This window comes from Leucopleurus acutus (genome assembly GCF_964270905.1).
Source record: "Leucopleurus acutus genome assembly, chromosome: 12".
In the NCBI taxonomy this organism is placed as follows: domain Eukaryota; kingdom Metazoa; phylum Chordata; class Mammalia; order Artiodactyla; family Delphinidae; genus Leucopleurus; species Leucopleurus acutus.
Genome location: NC_139154.1, coordinates 80260232 through 80275104, shown reverse-complemented (window position 1 = coordinate 80275104; position 14873 = coordinate 80260232). Strand labels below are relative to the sequence as shown.

Sequence of the window (14873 nt, the reverse complement as noted above, 5' to 3'; positions counted from 1 at the left end):
GCTGTGCGTTCTCCCGGGGAAGTTGTCCCTGGATCATGGGACCCTGGCAGTGGCGGGCTGCACAAGTTCCCGGGAGGGGAGGCGTGGATAGTGACCTGTGCTCGCACACAGGCTTCTTGGTGGCTGCAGCAGCAGCCTCAGCGTCTCATGCTCGTCTCTGGGGTCTGCGCTCAGATTGTGGCTCGCGCCCGTCTCTGGAGCTCCTTTAAGCGGCGCTCTTAATCCCCTCTCCTCATGCACCAGGAAACAAAGAGGCAAGAAAAAGTCTCTTGCCTCTTTGGCAGGTCCAGACTTTTTCCCCGGACTCCCTTGCGGCTAGTTGTGGCGCACTAACCCCTTCAGGCTGTGTTCAGTCCTCTCCCTGGGATCCGACCTCGGAAGCCCGAGCCTCAGCTCCCAGCCCCGCCCGCCCCAGCGGGTGAGCTGACAAGCTTCTCGGGCTGGTGAATGCTGGTCGCCACCGGTTCTCTGTGCTGGAATCTCTCTGCTTTGCCCTCCGCACCCCTGTGGCTGCGCTCTCCTCCGTGGCTCCGAAGCTTCCCCCTCCGCCACCCGCAGTCTCCGCCCGCGAAGGGCCTTACTAGTGTGTGGATACCTTTCCTCCTTCACAGCTCCCTCCCACTGGTGCAGGTCCCATCCCTATTTTTTTGTCTCTGTTTTTTCTTTTGCCCTACCCAGGTACATGGGGAGTTTCTTGCCTTTTGGGCGGTCTGAGGTCTTCTGCCAGCGTTCAGTAGGTGTTCTGTAGGAGCTGTTCCACATGTAGATGTATTTCTGATGTATTTGTGGAGAGGAAGGTGATCTCCGCGTCTTACTCTTCCGCCATTTTGAAGCTCCTCCAGAAGGAGGCTCTTTACAAAGGGTGGTTTGGCTTGATCCTACTATAGTGTGTGGGTTAGTACATGATCTGGGAATCTAACCATCCTTTATAAAATGGATTAAACATTTATTTTCTGGCAACTTGGTCTCTCTCTCTTGTTCTTAATAAAATCTCATTAGGAGAAAATGTGCATAGGCCACAAGTAACTTATAATCTGTTATATGTACATAGTCCACAAATAACATATAACCTATTTAAGTGGACTTTTTAAAAAGCAGCATTGGGAACCAGTGTCAACTTAATTTGTCTTTCAATTCTAGACATCATATAACAGGTTTTTTCCTCCTACCAGGCTGATTTTAACACCAACATTTCTGGGGTAAATGAACAAAAACGTATAAGCTGTGAGGATTTTGTGGACCTTTCTGATATTTACCACTCTAATGAAGAGTACTTCAGGAAACTAGAAGAGCTGAAGGCAGCCCACATGGAAACTATGGCAAAGTTAGAGAAAATGTACCAGAATAAATTAAATTTAAAGGAAGTTCAGCTAGCAATCACCATGGAAGAAGCCGCTAGTGTCTCTTCCAGGTAAGTTTGTACATAATGTTATTTGTGGACTGTAAAGTAAAATGTATACTTAAAAGTGCAGAACAAAATTATTTCAGAATATTTTCTTTCAAATATCCCTTTGTGCTTTTAATGATATACAGAGGTGAGATTTTATTCAGATTGTTTGATGGCTTATCAACCTATTAGGTGGCTTCTTGCCTTGTGGGTCATTTGGTGGCCCTTTGTTCTTTCCTCTCTGACCCACCATTCTTAGACATGTATGAGAATATTTAGTCTGGGCCATTTTCAAATGATGAATATTAAAATTTAACTTTAAAAGCCCTTTTTTAATAATATGTGGATTAATATGAGCTCAGTAAAGATATAGTACAGAAGGTTCAGAGCTAAGACATAGAGCCGATTTAAGTTTTCAAAATAGTCATTTTTGCCATAAACTTGCTTCTTTTGAAACTTGAGTTGGTCAGCTCTGATTGTGTATCTCCTGTGTGCCAGACCTTGTCTGGGCACCGAGGAGTCAAAATCAAGATGCCCTCAAGGAGGTCAAAGACTAGCTGAGATCCAAACACACAACATGGTGTAGCAGAGTGTCATGGAGACAGAGGAAGAGCAGTTGATCATGTCAAGGTGTCAGTGGAGGGATACAGGCACATCGAGTGTCGTATCTGAGTTCAGTCTTGAAGGAGAAATAGCTGAAGCAGATGTAGGAAGCAAGGAGTGGGCTTCTAGGCAGCAGGAACCATGTGTGCCAAGGCATGGCACCGTGAGAAATCACCGTGTGTGTGTGAGGAACTTCCCGTGATTGGATCTTTTTTTTTTCCTTGTGCTGGGTCTCCGTTGTGGCACACAGGTTGTTCTTCGTGGCAGGTGTGCGGGCTTCTCTAGGTATGGTGCAAGGGCTCCAGAGCCCACAAGCTCAGTAGTTGCGGTGCATGGGTTCCCTAGTTGCAGTGCGTAGGCTTAGTTGCCCCGAGGCATGTGGGGTCTTAGTTCCCCCACCAGGGATCGAACTCGCATCCTCCTGTATTGGAAGGCAGATTCTTAACCACTGGACCACGAGGGAAGTCCCCTGTGGTTGGATTTTTTTTTTTTTTTTTTTTTTTTTGGCTGCATTGGGTCTTTGTTGCTGTGCACGGGCTTTCTCTAGTTGCGGCGAGTGGGGGCTACTCTTCGTTGTGGTGTGCAGGCTTCTCATTGCAGTGGCTTCTCTTGTTTTGGAGCACAGTCTCTAGGTGTGCAGGCTTCAGTAGTTGTGGCTCACGGGCTCTAGAGCGCAAGCTCAGTAGTTGTGGCGCACAGGCTTAGTTGCTCCGTGGCATGTGGGGTCTTCCCAGACCAGGGCTCAAACCCGTGTCCCCTGCATTGGCAGGTGGATTCTTAACCACTCTGCGCCACCAGGGAAGCCCCCTGTGATTGGATCTCACTTAAGAATGGTGACGGGGTAGGGAGAGGCAAGAGGTGAAACTGGAAAGGAAGGCAGGGGCTAGTCTTGAAGGGCTTTAAAATCTAGACTTTTCTTTTTTCAATTAAAAAAAAATTTGGTGGGGCTGCATTGGGTCTTCGTTGCTACGCACAGGCTTTCTCTAGTTGCAGCGAGCGGCGGCTATTCTTCGTTGCGGTGCACAGGCTTCTCATTGCAGTGGCTTCTCTTGTTGTGGAGCACGGGCTCTAGGGCGTGTGGGCTTCAGTAGTTGTGGCATGTGGGCTCAGTAGTTGTGACTCGTGGGCTCTAGAGCGCAGGCTCAGTAGTTGCGGCACATAGGCTTCAGTAGTTGTGGCACACGGGCTTCAGTAGTTGTCGCGTATGGGCTTAGTTGCTCCGTGGCATATGGGATCTTCCCGGACCAGGGCTCGAACCCGTGTCCCTTGCATTGGCAGGCGGATTCTTAACCACTGCGCCACCAGGGAAGTCCCTATAATCTAGACTTTGTAACAATGACAAATCATGGGAAAGTTTCAGGAAGGAGAGTGATTTGATCAGATGTATATTTTAAGATGGTGACTCTGGAAAATGTGTGGAGAATTCAATAGTGATTAGACCCAAGGAGCCTCTGCTGTCTTAGGTTCCTGCCCTGTAAAATGAGGGAGTAAAACTAGATCATTTATCGGCATCTCCCAGGCTCTGTTGTAAAAAAAAATTGATAATTTTCACAAGCCCTATCCAGCTCCTATTTTCTAACTGATTTTGCCTTGATCTTAGAAATTATGTAGTTCTTAATTTTTAATATTTGGTCACATGCAGCTGAAAGAGTAACCTAATTATTCTTCTCATTTACTTAGGTCTGTATCAGAAAAGAGCTCCCATCATCCTGTTTCATTAATGACATCAATTTCAGAGCCTGATTTAGGTCAGTCTTCCTCCTTGATTGTGTCTTCCTCTGAAGATGAGTTGCCCAACGTAGAAAAAGAGTATTCTGAGAAAAGCAGAATGATGACCTATGCTAAGGAGCTCATCAACAACATGTGGACAAACTTCTCTGTTGAAGATTATATTCAGTTTGAAGATGCTGATTTGCCAGCACTCGAAAAAAAAAAAAAGAAGCCAAAAGAATGGGTGCCAAAGATTACAGTACCTGAGCCTTTTCAAATGATGATTAGAGAGCAGAAGAAAAAAGAAGAGAACATGAAATCTAAATCAGATATTGAAATGGCACGCAAACTGCTCAAGAAACAAGAAGAATCAGAGTGTAAGAAAAAATTCCGAGCCAACCCAGTTCCTGCGTTCGTCTTTCTCCCCCTTTATCATGATATAGTCAAGCAAAATGAAGAACGGAGGAGGTCTATGAAGGAGAAAAACAAAGAAGCTCTTTTGGCCTCGCAAAAGCCGTTTAAGTTTATTGCAAGGGAGGAACAGAAGCAAATTCGGGAAAAGCAGCTGAAAGACTTTTTTAAGTCTAAAAAGAAAACAAACCAATTTAAAGCCAGACCGATACCTCGATCTACTTACGGTTCAACTGTCAATGACAAGTTAACAGAAGAAGAGCTCTATAGAAACATTAGGATGCAGCAGAGAACCCAAGACTTTTTACAGAATTCATCCCCTCTGCCTTGTAGTCCAGCTCACAGAAGTTATGCTACAAGGAAGCCCAAGTGTCCTGAACAGGCTGAAAAGTCCAAGTGTAAACACAAGTTTAGGTGCCAGACTGCTGATACTGAAGACCTTCCTGAGAGATATAAGAAACATCACTCAGAACAGAAGTGTCCAAAACCCCTGACAGTCTGTGAACCATCTGACCTTCATGCAGCCTCACATGCATCCACTGAAAGAGAGAAAATCTTGGCAGATATTGAAGCAGATGAAGAAAATTTAAAAGAAACACGTTGGCCTTATCTGTCTCCAAGGCGCAGGTCACCAGTAAGAAGTAGAAATGCAAAACCTGTGCCTTGTAGCTGCAACCCTCCCATGTCCACGGTGTCCTCCAGGGGAAGAGAACAAGCCACAAGGTAAATAACTGATACAGCACTGATTGACTCGTGGTTGCTCCATTGATTTTGTATTGGGGAATTTGAAACTATGACGTTATTTTATCTGGTAACATATTTTACTATATAATATAGAACATTTTGCCAGAGGGTGTTCTTCTAAGAAATGAATGTATTTTCCATTTTATGAATCTTTGGGGATAGAAAAGGTTACAGTCACCCTATTGATTTTCTAATTACAACTCAGATCCTTCTCAGAAGGTTGCCCCTTGTTTTCAACCGTTGAATTATCCCGTGTTGTCTTTGCTAAACAACATTCTCATTGGCTTAAAGTGAATTAAGCCTTAGTTTGTTGCCCTCAGGAGATCACTTGAGGAAAAGAAAATGTTGGAAGAAGAGAGAAATCGGATCCTAACTAAGCAGAAGCAAAGAATGAAAGAATTGCAGAAACTCTTGACAACCCGGGCTAAGGCTTATGACTCACATCAGAGTTTAGCTCAAATGTCTAAATCCAGAGTAAAATCTCTCAGGTATCATGAGAGAATCCTGACCCTCCAGATCATTGGTTTTCAAACTTTTTTTGAATCAGTGGACCCCTCAATATATGAACAAATTAAGAATAGTATTAGTATTTCAGTTTCTGGATTCAAGTTACTATCAGTTACTTATAGTTAACTTACACACACACACACACACACACACACACACACACTCATACTCACTCACTCACTTCGTGTTGAGAACCAACATGTATACTGACTCCAGGACCATGATGCCATGTTGATGAACAGAAAAACGTGTGGCCATGGTTCACAGTTGTAATCTTACATCAGCATCTAAACTTTTTCTTTATATTATTTTTTATTGCACAGTGCAATATTGAGAAAAATCTTGATTCACACAGATAAAGCTCTTTTTAACAGCTTGCCGTGTAATCTCAGAATATTCTTCAACAAACAGATATGTCAGAGAGCTTTGTTCTTAGGTCTGCATGATATCTGATAGCACAAATTAACACATTGATGTTAACATCAGTTATGTGGTGTGTCAGTTAACACGTGTGTTAAGGTTTAGTAGTATGTACTACATGCTGCAATTCTGCAGTACAAAGTTTGAAAATCAGTGTTCCAGAGGAACATTTTTATGTTGCGACATAAAAATGTTCATGTTTAAGTAGTAAAATATCTCCCTCAAAGCTGGGTAAGTAATATGATTTATTAATTTTTAATCTGATTTATAAGTACCCCCAAATCTATATTTGCTTTTAATTATGAGTGTTCCTTTTTAAATGTATATTATGTATAATAATTATTATATTCCTTTGTAACAGATGTTATGTATACATTCCTTATAATGTGTATCAATGTAATTCATTGATAAAAGGAGCTTGATTTGATGAACTTGAGCAAAATATTTGTTAGAAATATACTAGTCATCCTTAGAAAGTAAACGGGATTTTCCATAATGCTAAATTGTGTATAGTTAAGCATAATTATCATTTTATGGTATAATTATTTTTTCTAATCCATGAAGTCTTATGATCTTGGTAGAATTAGTGTATTTTACATAGAGAAAGTCGCATAATTTAATTTATTATAGGATCTGGTTCAAATAGTAAGTATACTTACTGTGAATTTGTGTGTTTTGGTTCCTGTTCCTCTCTATGTGGTATTCCCATACTCCCCATTTCTCCCCTCCCCTGCTCCCATTTAATTAACTGTGCCATCAGCCTATAGGAGATATCATTTAGGGGAAAAAAGAAGAGCAAGGTCTTGTTTTCAGAAGAAATTCCTTAAAGAGAAGATACCAAATTTGGACCAAACTTTTTTGGTTTATAAATACTTATAAATGAGATAAGAGGGCATTCATTTATCTCCTCAGGCCAGTTTGAAGCCACTGAATCCATTATGCTTTGAAGATTTCAGGAACCTCAAAGTACCCAGACTGTTCCCGGCATGTAAAATGTGTGCTCTCAGAACCTAGAACTTTTATCCTGCATTCCATAAAAATTTACCAGTCTGGGAAAGAAATTGTGATAAACTGTGCTCATGACTTAATTTCTGATTTGTCATCTACGCTAAATGTTATATGTGCAAATTCTTATTTCTTTTAAAAATTCCATTCCTTTTATTTGATTTTAGAAAGAGTGAAAAAGAAAGGATGAGAGAATACCGACGAGAACTAGAAGAAAGAGAAGAAAAATTAAAAAACAGGCCGCTGCTATTTGAAAGAGTTGCTCAGGTTGTGTTTGTTGGAATTTGAGAGCTATTGTCAGCTTTTTTTTTTTTTTTTTAACATCTCTATCTCCTAATTTTTATGGTCCATTTTTCTTATGTGTTATATAATTTACTGAGATAGTATTATTTCTGTGACAGCTTCATCACATCAGTCAAGTAAGTAGTTTTGCTTAAATCTGAGCATTGAATCTTGATGAGGCTCGTAAGCTTGATAAAGAACATGCTGCTAATCCAATCATTTTCAAAATAATAGTTTCACAACCTGTTTTTAATGGCTAGTACCAACTTGGCCAAATATTAAGGTGAGTTTTGGAAGTCTTTGAAAAATTAAAAAATGAAACAAAATGGCTAATTGAATCAGATTTATTCCTGCCAGTTTTTTGTTTGTTTGTTTTCTTGGGATAAAATTGACATATAGCAGGTATAAGTTTAAGGTATACAGCATAATGACATACGTATATTAGGAAATGATTCCTACAATACGTTTAGTTAACATCTATCCCCTCGTATTGTTACCAAAAAAATTATTTTTCCTTGTGATGAGAACTTTTAGGACCTACTCTCTTAGCAGCTTTCAAATATGCCACACAGCAGTGTTAGCTGTAGTCACCATGCTGTACGTCACACCCCCAGTACTTATTTATCTTATAACTGGAAGTTTGTACCTTTTGACACCTTCATCCAATTCCTCCAGTAACCACAAATCTGATCTCCTTTTCTATGAGTTGTGTGTGTGTGTATTTAGATTCCACGCATAAATCAGATCATATGGTATTTGTCCTTCTCTGACTTAATTCCCTTAGCATAATGCCCTCAAGGTCTATCTGTATTGTCACAAATGGCAGGATTTCCTTTTTTATGGCCGAATAATATTCTAGTGTGTGTGTGTGTGTGTGTGTGTGTGTGTGTGTGTGTGTGTGTGTGTGTGTGTGTATCACATTTTCTTTATCCATTCGTCTTTTGGTGGCCATTTGGGTTGTTGCCACGTCTTAACTATTGTCTATAATGCTTCAGTGAATCGACATAATGATTTCATTTTCTTTAGATAAATACCTGGGAGTGGAATTGCTGGATTGTGTAGTAGTTCTATTTTTAAGTTTTTGAGGAACCTCTATACTTTTTTCCATAATGGCTGCACCAATTTACTTTCCCACAAACAGCACACAAGGGTTCCCTTTTCTCTACATCCTGACCAGCATTTGTTATGTCTTGTCTTTTTGAGACTAGCCATTGTAACAGGTATGAGGTGATATCTCATTGTGGTTTTGATTTCATTTCCCTAATGATTAGTGATGTTGAGCACCTTTTCACGTGCCTGTTGGTCATTTGAATATCCTCTTTGGAAAAATGTCTATTCAGATCTCTTGCCCATTTTTAAATTTGATTATTTGGTTCTTGCTAATCACTTGTATGAGTTCTTTATGTATTTTGGATAGTAACCCCTTATCAGGTAGATGATTTGCAAATATTTTTTCCCATTCAGTAGGTTGCCTTTTCATTTTGAAATTTTTGCCTTTTAATTTTGTTGATCATTTTTTTTAAGTGAGTCTATAATTTTTAGTCTTATCTACAATTACCGAAAGGACTTCCTTTTTTTAAAAATGGAAGTATAGTTGATTTACAATGTGGTATTAGTTTCTGGTATATAGCAAAATGATTCAGTTATATATGTATATGTGTATATGTATATTCTTTTTCAGATTCTTTTCCATTATAGGTTATTACAAGATATTGAATATAGTTCCCTGTGCTATACAGTAGGACCTTGTTGTTTATCTGTTTTATATAAAGTAGTGTGTATCTGTTAATCCCACCTCCTAATTTATCCCTCCTCACCCAATTTGGTAACCATAAGTTTGTTTTCTATGTCTGTGAGAAGCACTTCCTTTTTATCAGAAAAAATACTTTGATCCTATGGACGATGAATTCTGATTTTACTAGATTTATACTCAGTTTTACAGTCTTTCCCTTAAGAGAAATTTGTCAATTTCAGATGATCTTCCCCTTTGTGTCCATGAGGGAGGGGCTCCTATGGGCGACATGGTTTAACAATGGACAAAATCACTGGAGGTTACAGGTGCTGTGTTGTGAATTTCAAGCTGTTACATTTGGAGCTTCCTGCCAGCAAGTGTCTGGGACAGATGAGTGTCCTTATAGGACTGCCCATGTCAGTGACTCACTGAGGACAAAGGACGTGTGTTATGGGTAAATCTACATATTACAGCCTCTCAAAGTTATGGGAACCCTTTACTGACTGATTTGGATATAATTTTATGTAATGCTTTTCATTTTAAGGGATGGTGTTTTTTTTCATATCTCAGTTTCAACTTTAGGGGAAAAAACTTATCTTAAGCTGTTCTGTGTTACTCAGCATAAAGTGATTGACTTTCGCCTCAAAGTAGTTATCTCCAGCTCCCAACTGCAGGCTTTTTCTTTTTTTTTTTTTTTTTTTGCGGTACGCGGGCCTCTCACCGTTGTGGCCTCTCCCGTTGCGGAGCACAGGCTCCAGACGCGCAGGCTCAGCGGCCATGGCTCATGGGCCCAGCCGCTCCGCGGCATGTGGGATCTTCCCAGACCGGGGCACGAACCTGTGTCCCCTGCATCGGCAGGCGGACTCTCAACCACTGCGCCACCAGGGAAGCCCTTTTTGTTTTTTTTTAAAGTAAGTATTTTAGTCTTTTTATTTATTTATTTTTGGCTGCGTTGGGTCTTTGTTGCTGTGCGCGGGCTTTCTCTACTTGTGGTGAGCAGGGGCTGCTCTTTGTTGTGGTGCTCAGGCTTCTCATTGCGGTGGCTTCTCGTTGCAGAGCACGGGCTCTAGGTGCGTGGGCTTTCAGTAGTTGTGGCTCGTGGGCTCAGTAGTTGTGGCACACAGACTTAGTGGATCCGCGGCATGTGGGATCTTCCTGGACCAGGGATTGAACCTGTGTCCCCTGCATTGGCAGGCAGATTCTTAACCACTGTGCCACCAGGGAAGTCCTCCTCTGTGTTCTTTTATTACACTTTTGTGCATCTCTGTCTTTGCTCCTGCATGTTGTGTGGAAATTATCTGTTCAATGCTCTCTTCTCTTTCAGCTAGTTACTTTTAAAGGTGTTGGTCAAATCTTTGTATTCCTAGCACTTAGCACCTAAGACAATGTATGGCACAAAGGGGATGTTAAGAAACATTTGTTGAACCCAAACTGAACTGTTTCTTCCTGGGATTAGTCCAGGCTGAGAGCACTACCCTGACAATACTAGTGATGGGCCTCAGTATTAACAAGCAGTTTTACCATGCTGTGAATTCCCACTCTTTCTAAGCACCAGAGAAAATGTGGTAAAATAAGTGGTGTGTGTGAAATTAAACCCATAAAGAAATGTTAAATATTGAAAACATAGGTTAGTTTCATAGCTGATATTTCTTCCACCACCCTTGGCCCACACATATGCTGTTCTCTTTCCCCATATAGCCTCTACCTCCCGTGAGGGCTTGTCACAAAATATTCAGTTATTATTAAATAAAGGAAAGAATTACTATAAACTAAACTTAGGCTCATAAAAATTAAGTATTTTTTCCCCTTCAAACTAGGGCAGTGATTGTAGACAGACGTTCATCATTCTTCATTATTTTGGTTTCCTCAAGAAACAAAGTTAATTTGTTTTTTTTGCAGTCTTAGATAGAAAAACAAAATAACCATACAGTTATTTTAACTACTTTTATTTCATGGTCTTTACAATTCTTTTGCATTGTGAAATTCAAGGGGGAAATGTTTGTTTCAATTAGGAACAATTATACACTATTCACCTTGATATAAAATATTAAAAGGTAATAAATTCTATATACAGGGTGACTGAGGGTGACTCACCATTGTTTTGGTTTTGTTAACATAAATTAGAACTTCTTTTTTTCTTGCAGTGACTATTGCTGCTAATTAACAGCTGTTATTTAATAAATTCACTCACAACTTTATGCATTACCTGTTTATAAGTGTTAATTGTGGTCTTGCTGCTGTTGAGTTATCCCCTAGCAGAGTAAGCCTGTGATCCAGGACAGAGCAAACCATGTTTTCCTGTTTCTTGAAAATCACAGGATTTATTAACTGAATAGATGTTAAATTGGATTTTAAGCCAAATCCAGATGAAGGCTTACAAGCACTAACATTGATTAGTATCATTTAAATCTTTTATATTTCATTTGCTTAAAATTAGAATATATTTTTCTTAATACATTGGATTACGTTTGGGGTTTCTTTATTCTGCTTTACAGTCTTTGGGGCATAGTTCTCATCTCACTTTGCTGTGCCTTTCAGTTCCCCAAGTCTTGTCTGTTTGTGTTCATAGCCTCTGGTTGCATTTTTTTTTTTTAACATCTTTATTGGGGTATAATTGCTTTACAATGGTGTGTTAGTTTCTGCTTTATAACAAAGTGAATCAGTTATACATATACATATGTTCCCATATCTCTTCCCTCTTGCGTCTCCCTCCCTCCCACCCTCCCTATCCCACCCCTCTGGTTGCATTTTTACTTACTTTTCTGAAATTTATTATTATTCACAGTGGGTGCATTTTAGCAGCAGTTTGAGTGCTTCTTTTTTCAGTTTTCTAGCATGTCAGGAAATGCACTGGTGATAGTTTTATCCATTGTAATCAGTCTTTGCCATTTTGGTTTCTCCCATGGGACACTAGACTCCATGGTCCTTCCTTATGCTGGAATCCCTGGGTTAGGAAAATATCTGACACTGATTTGCTGAAGTCAGACTTTAGGCTACCTTCAAACTCCAGGATAACCACTTCCACTCAGAAAGCAGCATGGTGGAGTGGAGAAGACTCAGGAAAGGATTAAGAGCCTTGGTTTTCCCTCTCACTATATCCTGTGACCTTAAGCAAACCGCTTAACCTCAGCAAGAGTGGAGGGAGTATCTTACTTATTTGTTAAATTTGGGGTGAGACTGGGTGCTCTTCCACACCCTTTCCAGGATGGGATGCCATTGGTGCATTGGGGCTGGGCCATTCCTCGGGCCTTTCCTTTAGTTTGAGGTCCAGATGACGATTTTTGGCCCTATACTAGTTCATGTCCACTCATAGGAGATAAAATTGGAGTAAAGCCAAGGCACTAATGAGAACCCCAGTCATCTTATGTCTCTGTAAATTCTGTGGCCTCAGGAACTGTGACAACTGACTTGCTTTAGGTATGAGAGTGTCATCACAACTCCCACAAAGCCAGGAAGTAACATTCCGGAGAGTTGAACCTAGTTCTAAATTCATGTTTTTCTTGCTGTATCTCTTGCTTCCTCTACAGAATTAAGGTAACAACATAGATGATTTTATCATCTTTGGTGGATTAGAGATATGGCGTGTAAAAAGTAAAATTTACAGTAGGCACATAAAGAACTCTCTGACAACTATCACAGGAACTTATTTTCTTACTGATTTTTTTCAGATATCCTTGAACAGTCATGAAACAGTATAAAGAATAATTATAGATCAAAATTCATGTGGCCACTACCCAGGTTAAAAGCATTAGAGCACTGCCAGTACCCCAGAAACCCTGTGTGCCTCTCACCTAGAGGTAGCCACCCTTCTAACTTTTGACATAAGCATTTCCTTGTTTTTCTTTACAGTTTTACCACTGCTGTACCTATCCCTAAACAACATAGTTTAGTTTTGCCTGTTTTTGGACTTTATGTAAATGAATCATACTACGTGTACTCTTTTGTGGTATGCTGCTTGTGAGATCCGTCCATGTTGTGGCATATAGCTAGAGTTCATTTTCGTTGCTTTATTTTAGTCTGTTACACGAATACGTCACAATTTATTTATCCATCCTACTGCTGATAGATATTTAGGTTGTTTCCAGTTTGGGGTTGTTACAAACAGTACTGTTCTGAACATTTTGGTATGTCTCCTTGGGCAGATATGTAGGAGTTTCTCTGGGCATATACCTAGGAGTGGAATTGCTGGTCAGAGGGTATGCATATTTTTCAACCAACTGTGATCATTGAATTTAATTTTCACAGGAGCTTTTAACCCGTACATTTGTAATGGAAACTTAAAGTCTTTTGTTCTTATCTAAAAAGGTTTGTCTTTCCTATAGAAAAATGCAAGAATGGCAGCAGAAAAGCATTATTCTAACACCTTAAAAGCACTAGGAATATCTGATGAGTTTGTTTCAAAGAAAGGCCAAAGTGGAAAAATATTTGAGTACTTCAGCAATCAAGAGATGAAAAGTTTCACTGAAGATAAAGAAAGGTAACATATATAAGATGTCTGAATGGTTTACCTTTGAAAAAATTCTTACTTGCAGGAAAGCTAAAATTCTGTTCTATGATATTTTAAAAGGTCTTTTACCTAATGGAATACATGTGAACTACTGTAAGATATACTGACATTTTAACATGTTTGACACTTCAAAATATTACACGGTGATGAAGTATTTTGTTTTTAAAGTAAAATAATTTAAATTTCTGACATAAATAATGAAAATAATAACATGCTTTCAAATGAAGTTTGAGTCAATCAAGTTTTGAAATAAATTACTTCTCAGAAGAATATCTACTTTCCCAATTGGTACTTTTATAGACTTCTCTTGATAAATCAGAGCTTATACACTTGAGGAAGACTAACTGCAGGATGGCGTACATTACAGAGGGTTTGTTTACCTTTAAACCAAATTATTTTTCCTTTGAAAGATTGATAAATTTCTTCCTCTAGCTTTAATGAAGAGAAAATAGAAGAAAGAGAGAATGGGGAAGAAAATTATCTTACTGATACCAACAGCCAAGATTCTTGCAAGGAAACAGGTAAAGCTGATGAAGAGAGTGGAGAAGAGAATTGTGTTGAAGAATAAAACTGAATCAGTCGACAGGGTCTCCTCTCTGTTCCGCTGATGTTGTTGGCAGCATTGGGTATCAGAAGCCGCGCCTGTGGTGTTAAGGACATCCATGGGAACCCGTCTGATAACGTGCAGGTCTCTTTTTGCTCCGGACGCGCAGGCTCAGCGGCCATGGCTCACGGGCCCAGCCGCTCCGCGGCATGTGGGATCTTCCCGCACCGGGGCACGAACCCTTGTCCCCTGCATCGGCAGGCGGACTCTCAACCACTGCGCCACCAGGGAAGCCCCGTGCAGGTCTCTTGAGCAAAGTCCTCGTGTAGCCTGAAAAGGCCGAATCCAGCTGATGGATCATTTGCTCAGTTAGAGTCAGGCTTTGCCTATACAGTTTTTAAAAGTACTACATATGGTCTGTTTGCAACTTTGATCTTACTTCTATTTTTAAAAAGTGTTTGAGAAGCACAGCTGTCACAAACTGATTAGGTATAAAAATATACATAATTTTATCATTTTGGGTGGAAAAAATTGCTTAGCATTGAGAGCAGAGGGGAGTATTGGCCTTTGGTTTGAAAAAAAAGTTCTGGAAAGCATGAATCAATAAATATTTTTAAATTATACTACTTGCTCCTTTTTCTCTGCAGTACATCTCACAAAATGAATCCTCAAACTTATTTTACTAGGTATTTTAAATTTCTTATCTGAGCCATTTTTAAAAAGTAATAAAACAGGAAAAAATAGATAACTTGCACATTCACATTCATTTATGCACTGAGAGTTACTGGTTTTTATTTTGAAAAATCCAAGTCTATTGTTTCGTATGCCCTTAGGGAGCTGCCATTAAGCTAAATAACGGAGGATGTCAGAATATAGAGGCCAACGAATAAAACTCAAGAGTTTTCAAATGTAAAAATAAAAAAGAAAAGGAAGAAAAGTTGTTATTTGGGTAAGTTTAACATCAAATTGAGTGTGGCTAAATATACACCTGAAGGCTTCTAAAAGTTTGATGGGACTGGAC

The 14873-nt window shown here is 39.8% G+C and overlaps 1 protein-coding gene across 2 annotated transcripts in view; it reads left to right on the top strand.

The window, feature by feature from the left end:
* The window catches only part of FAM161A (FAM161 centrosomal protein A), a 31468-nt gene extending 17031 nt beyond the window's left edge, over positions 1 to 14437 (top strand). The window contains exons 2-7 of one of the 2 annotated variants that reach the window (XM_082851386.1): positions 1173 to 1411; positions 3671 to 4834; positions 5176 to 5343; positions 6955 to 7054; positions 13124 to 13278; positions 13741 to 14437. In XM_082851386.1, coding sequence (XP_082707512.1) covers positions 1173 to 1411; positions 3671 to 4834; positions 5176 to 5343; positions 6955 to 7054; positions 13124 to 13278; positions 13741 to 13876 — 1962 coding nt within the window. In that variant the 3' untranslated portion in view covers positions 13877 to 14437. The remainder of the gene's footprint in view (positions 1 to 1172; positions 1412 to 3670; positions 4835 to 5175; positions 5344 to 6954; positions 7055 to 13123; positions 13279 to 13740) is intronic. The other variant, XM_082851387.1, reaches the window with a different exon arrangement.
* The last annotated feature ends 436 nt before the right edge of the window (positions 14438 to 14873 follow it).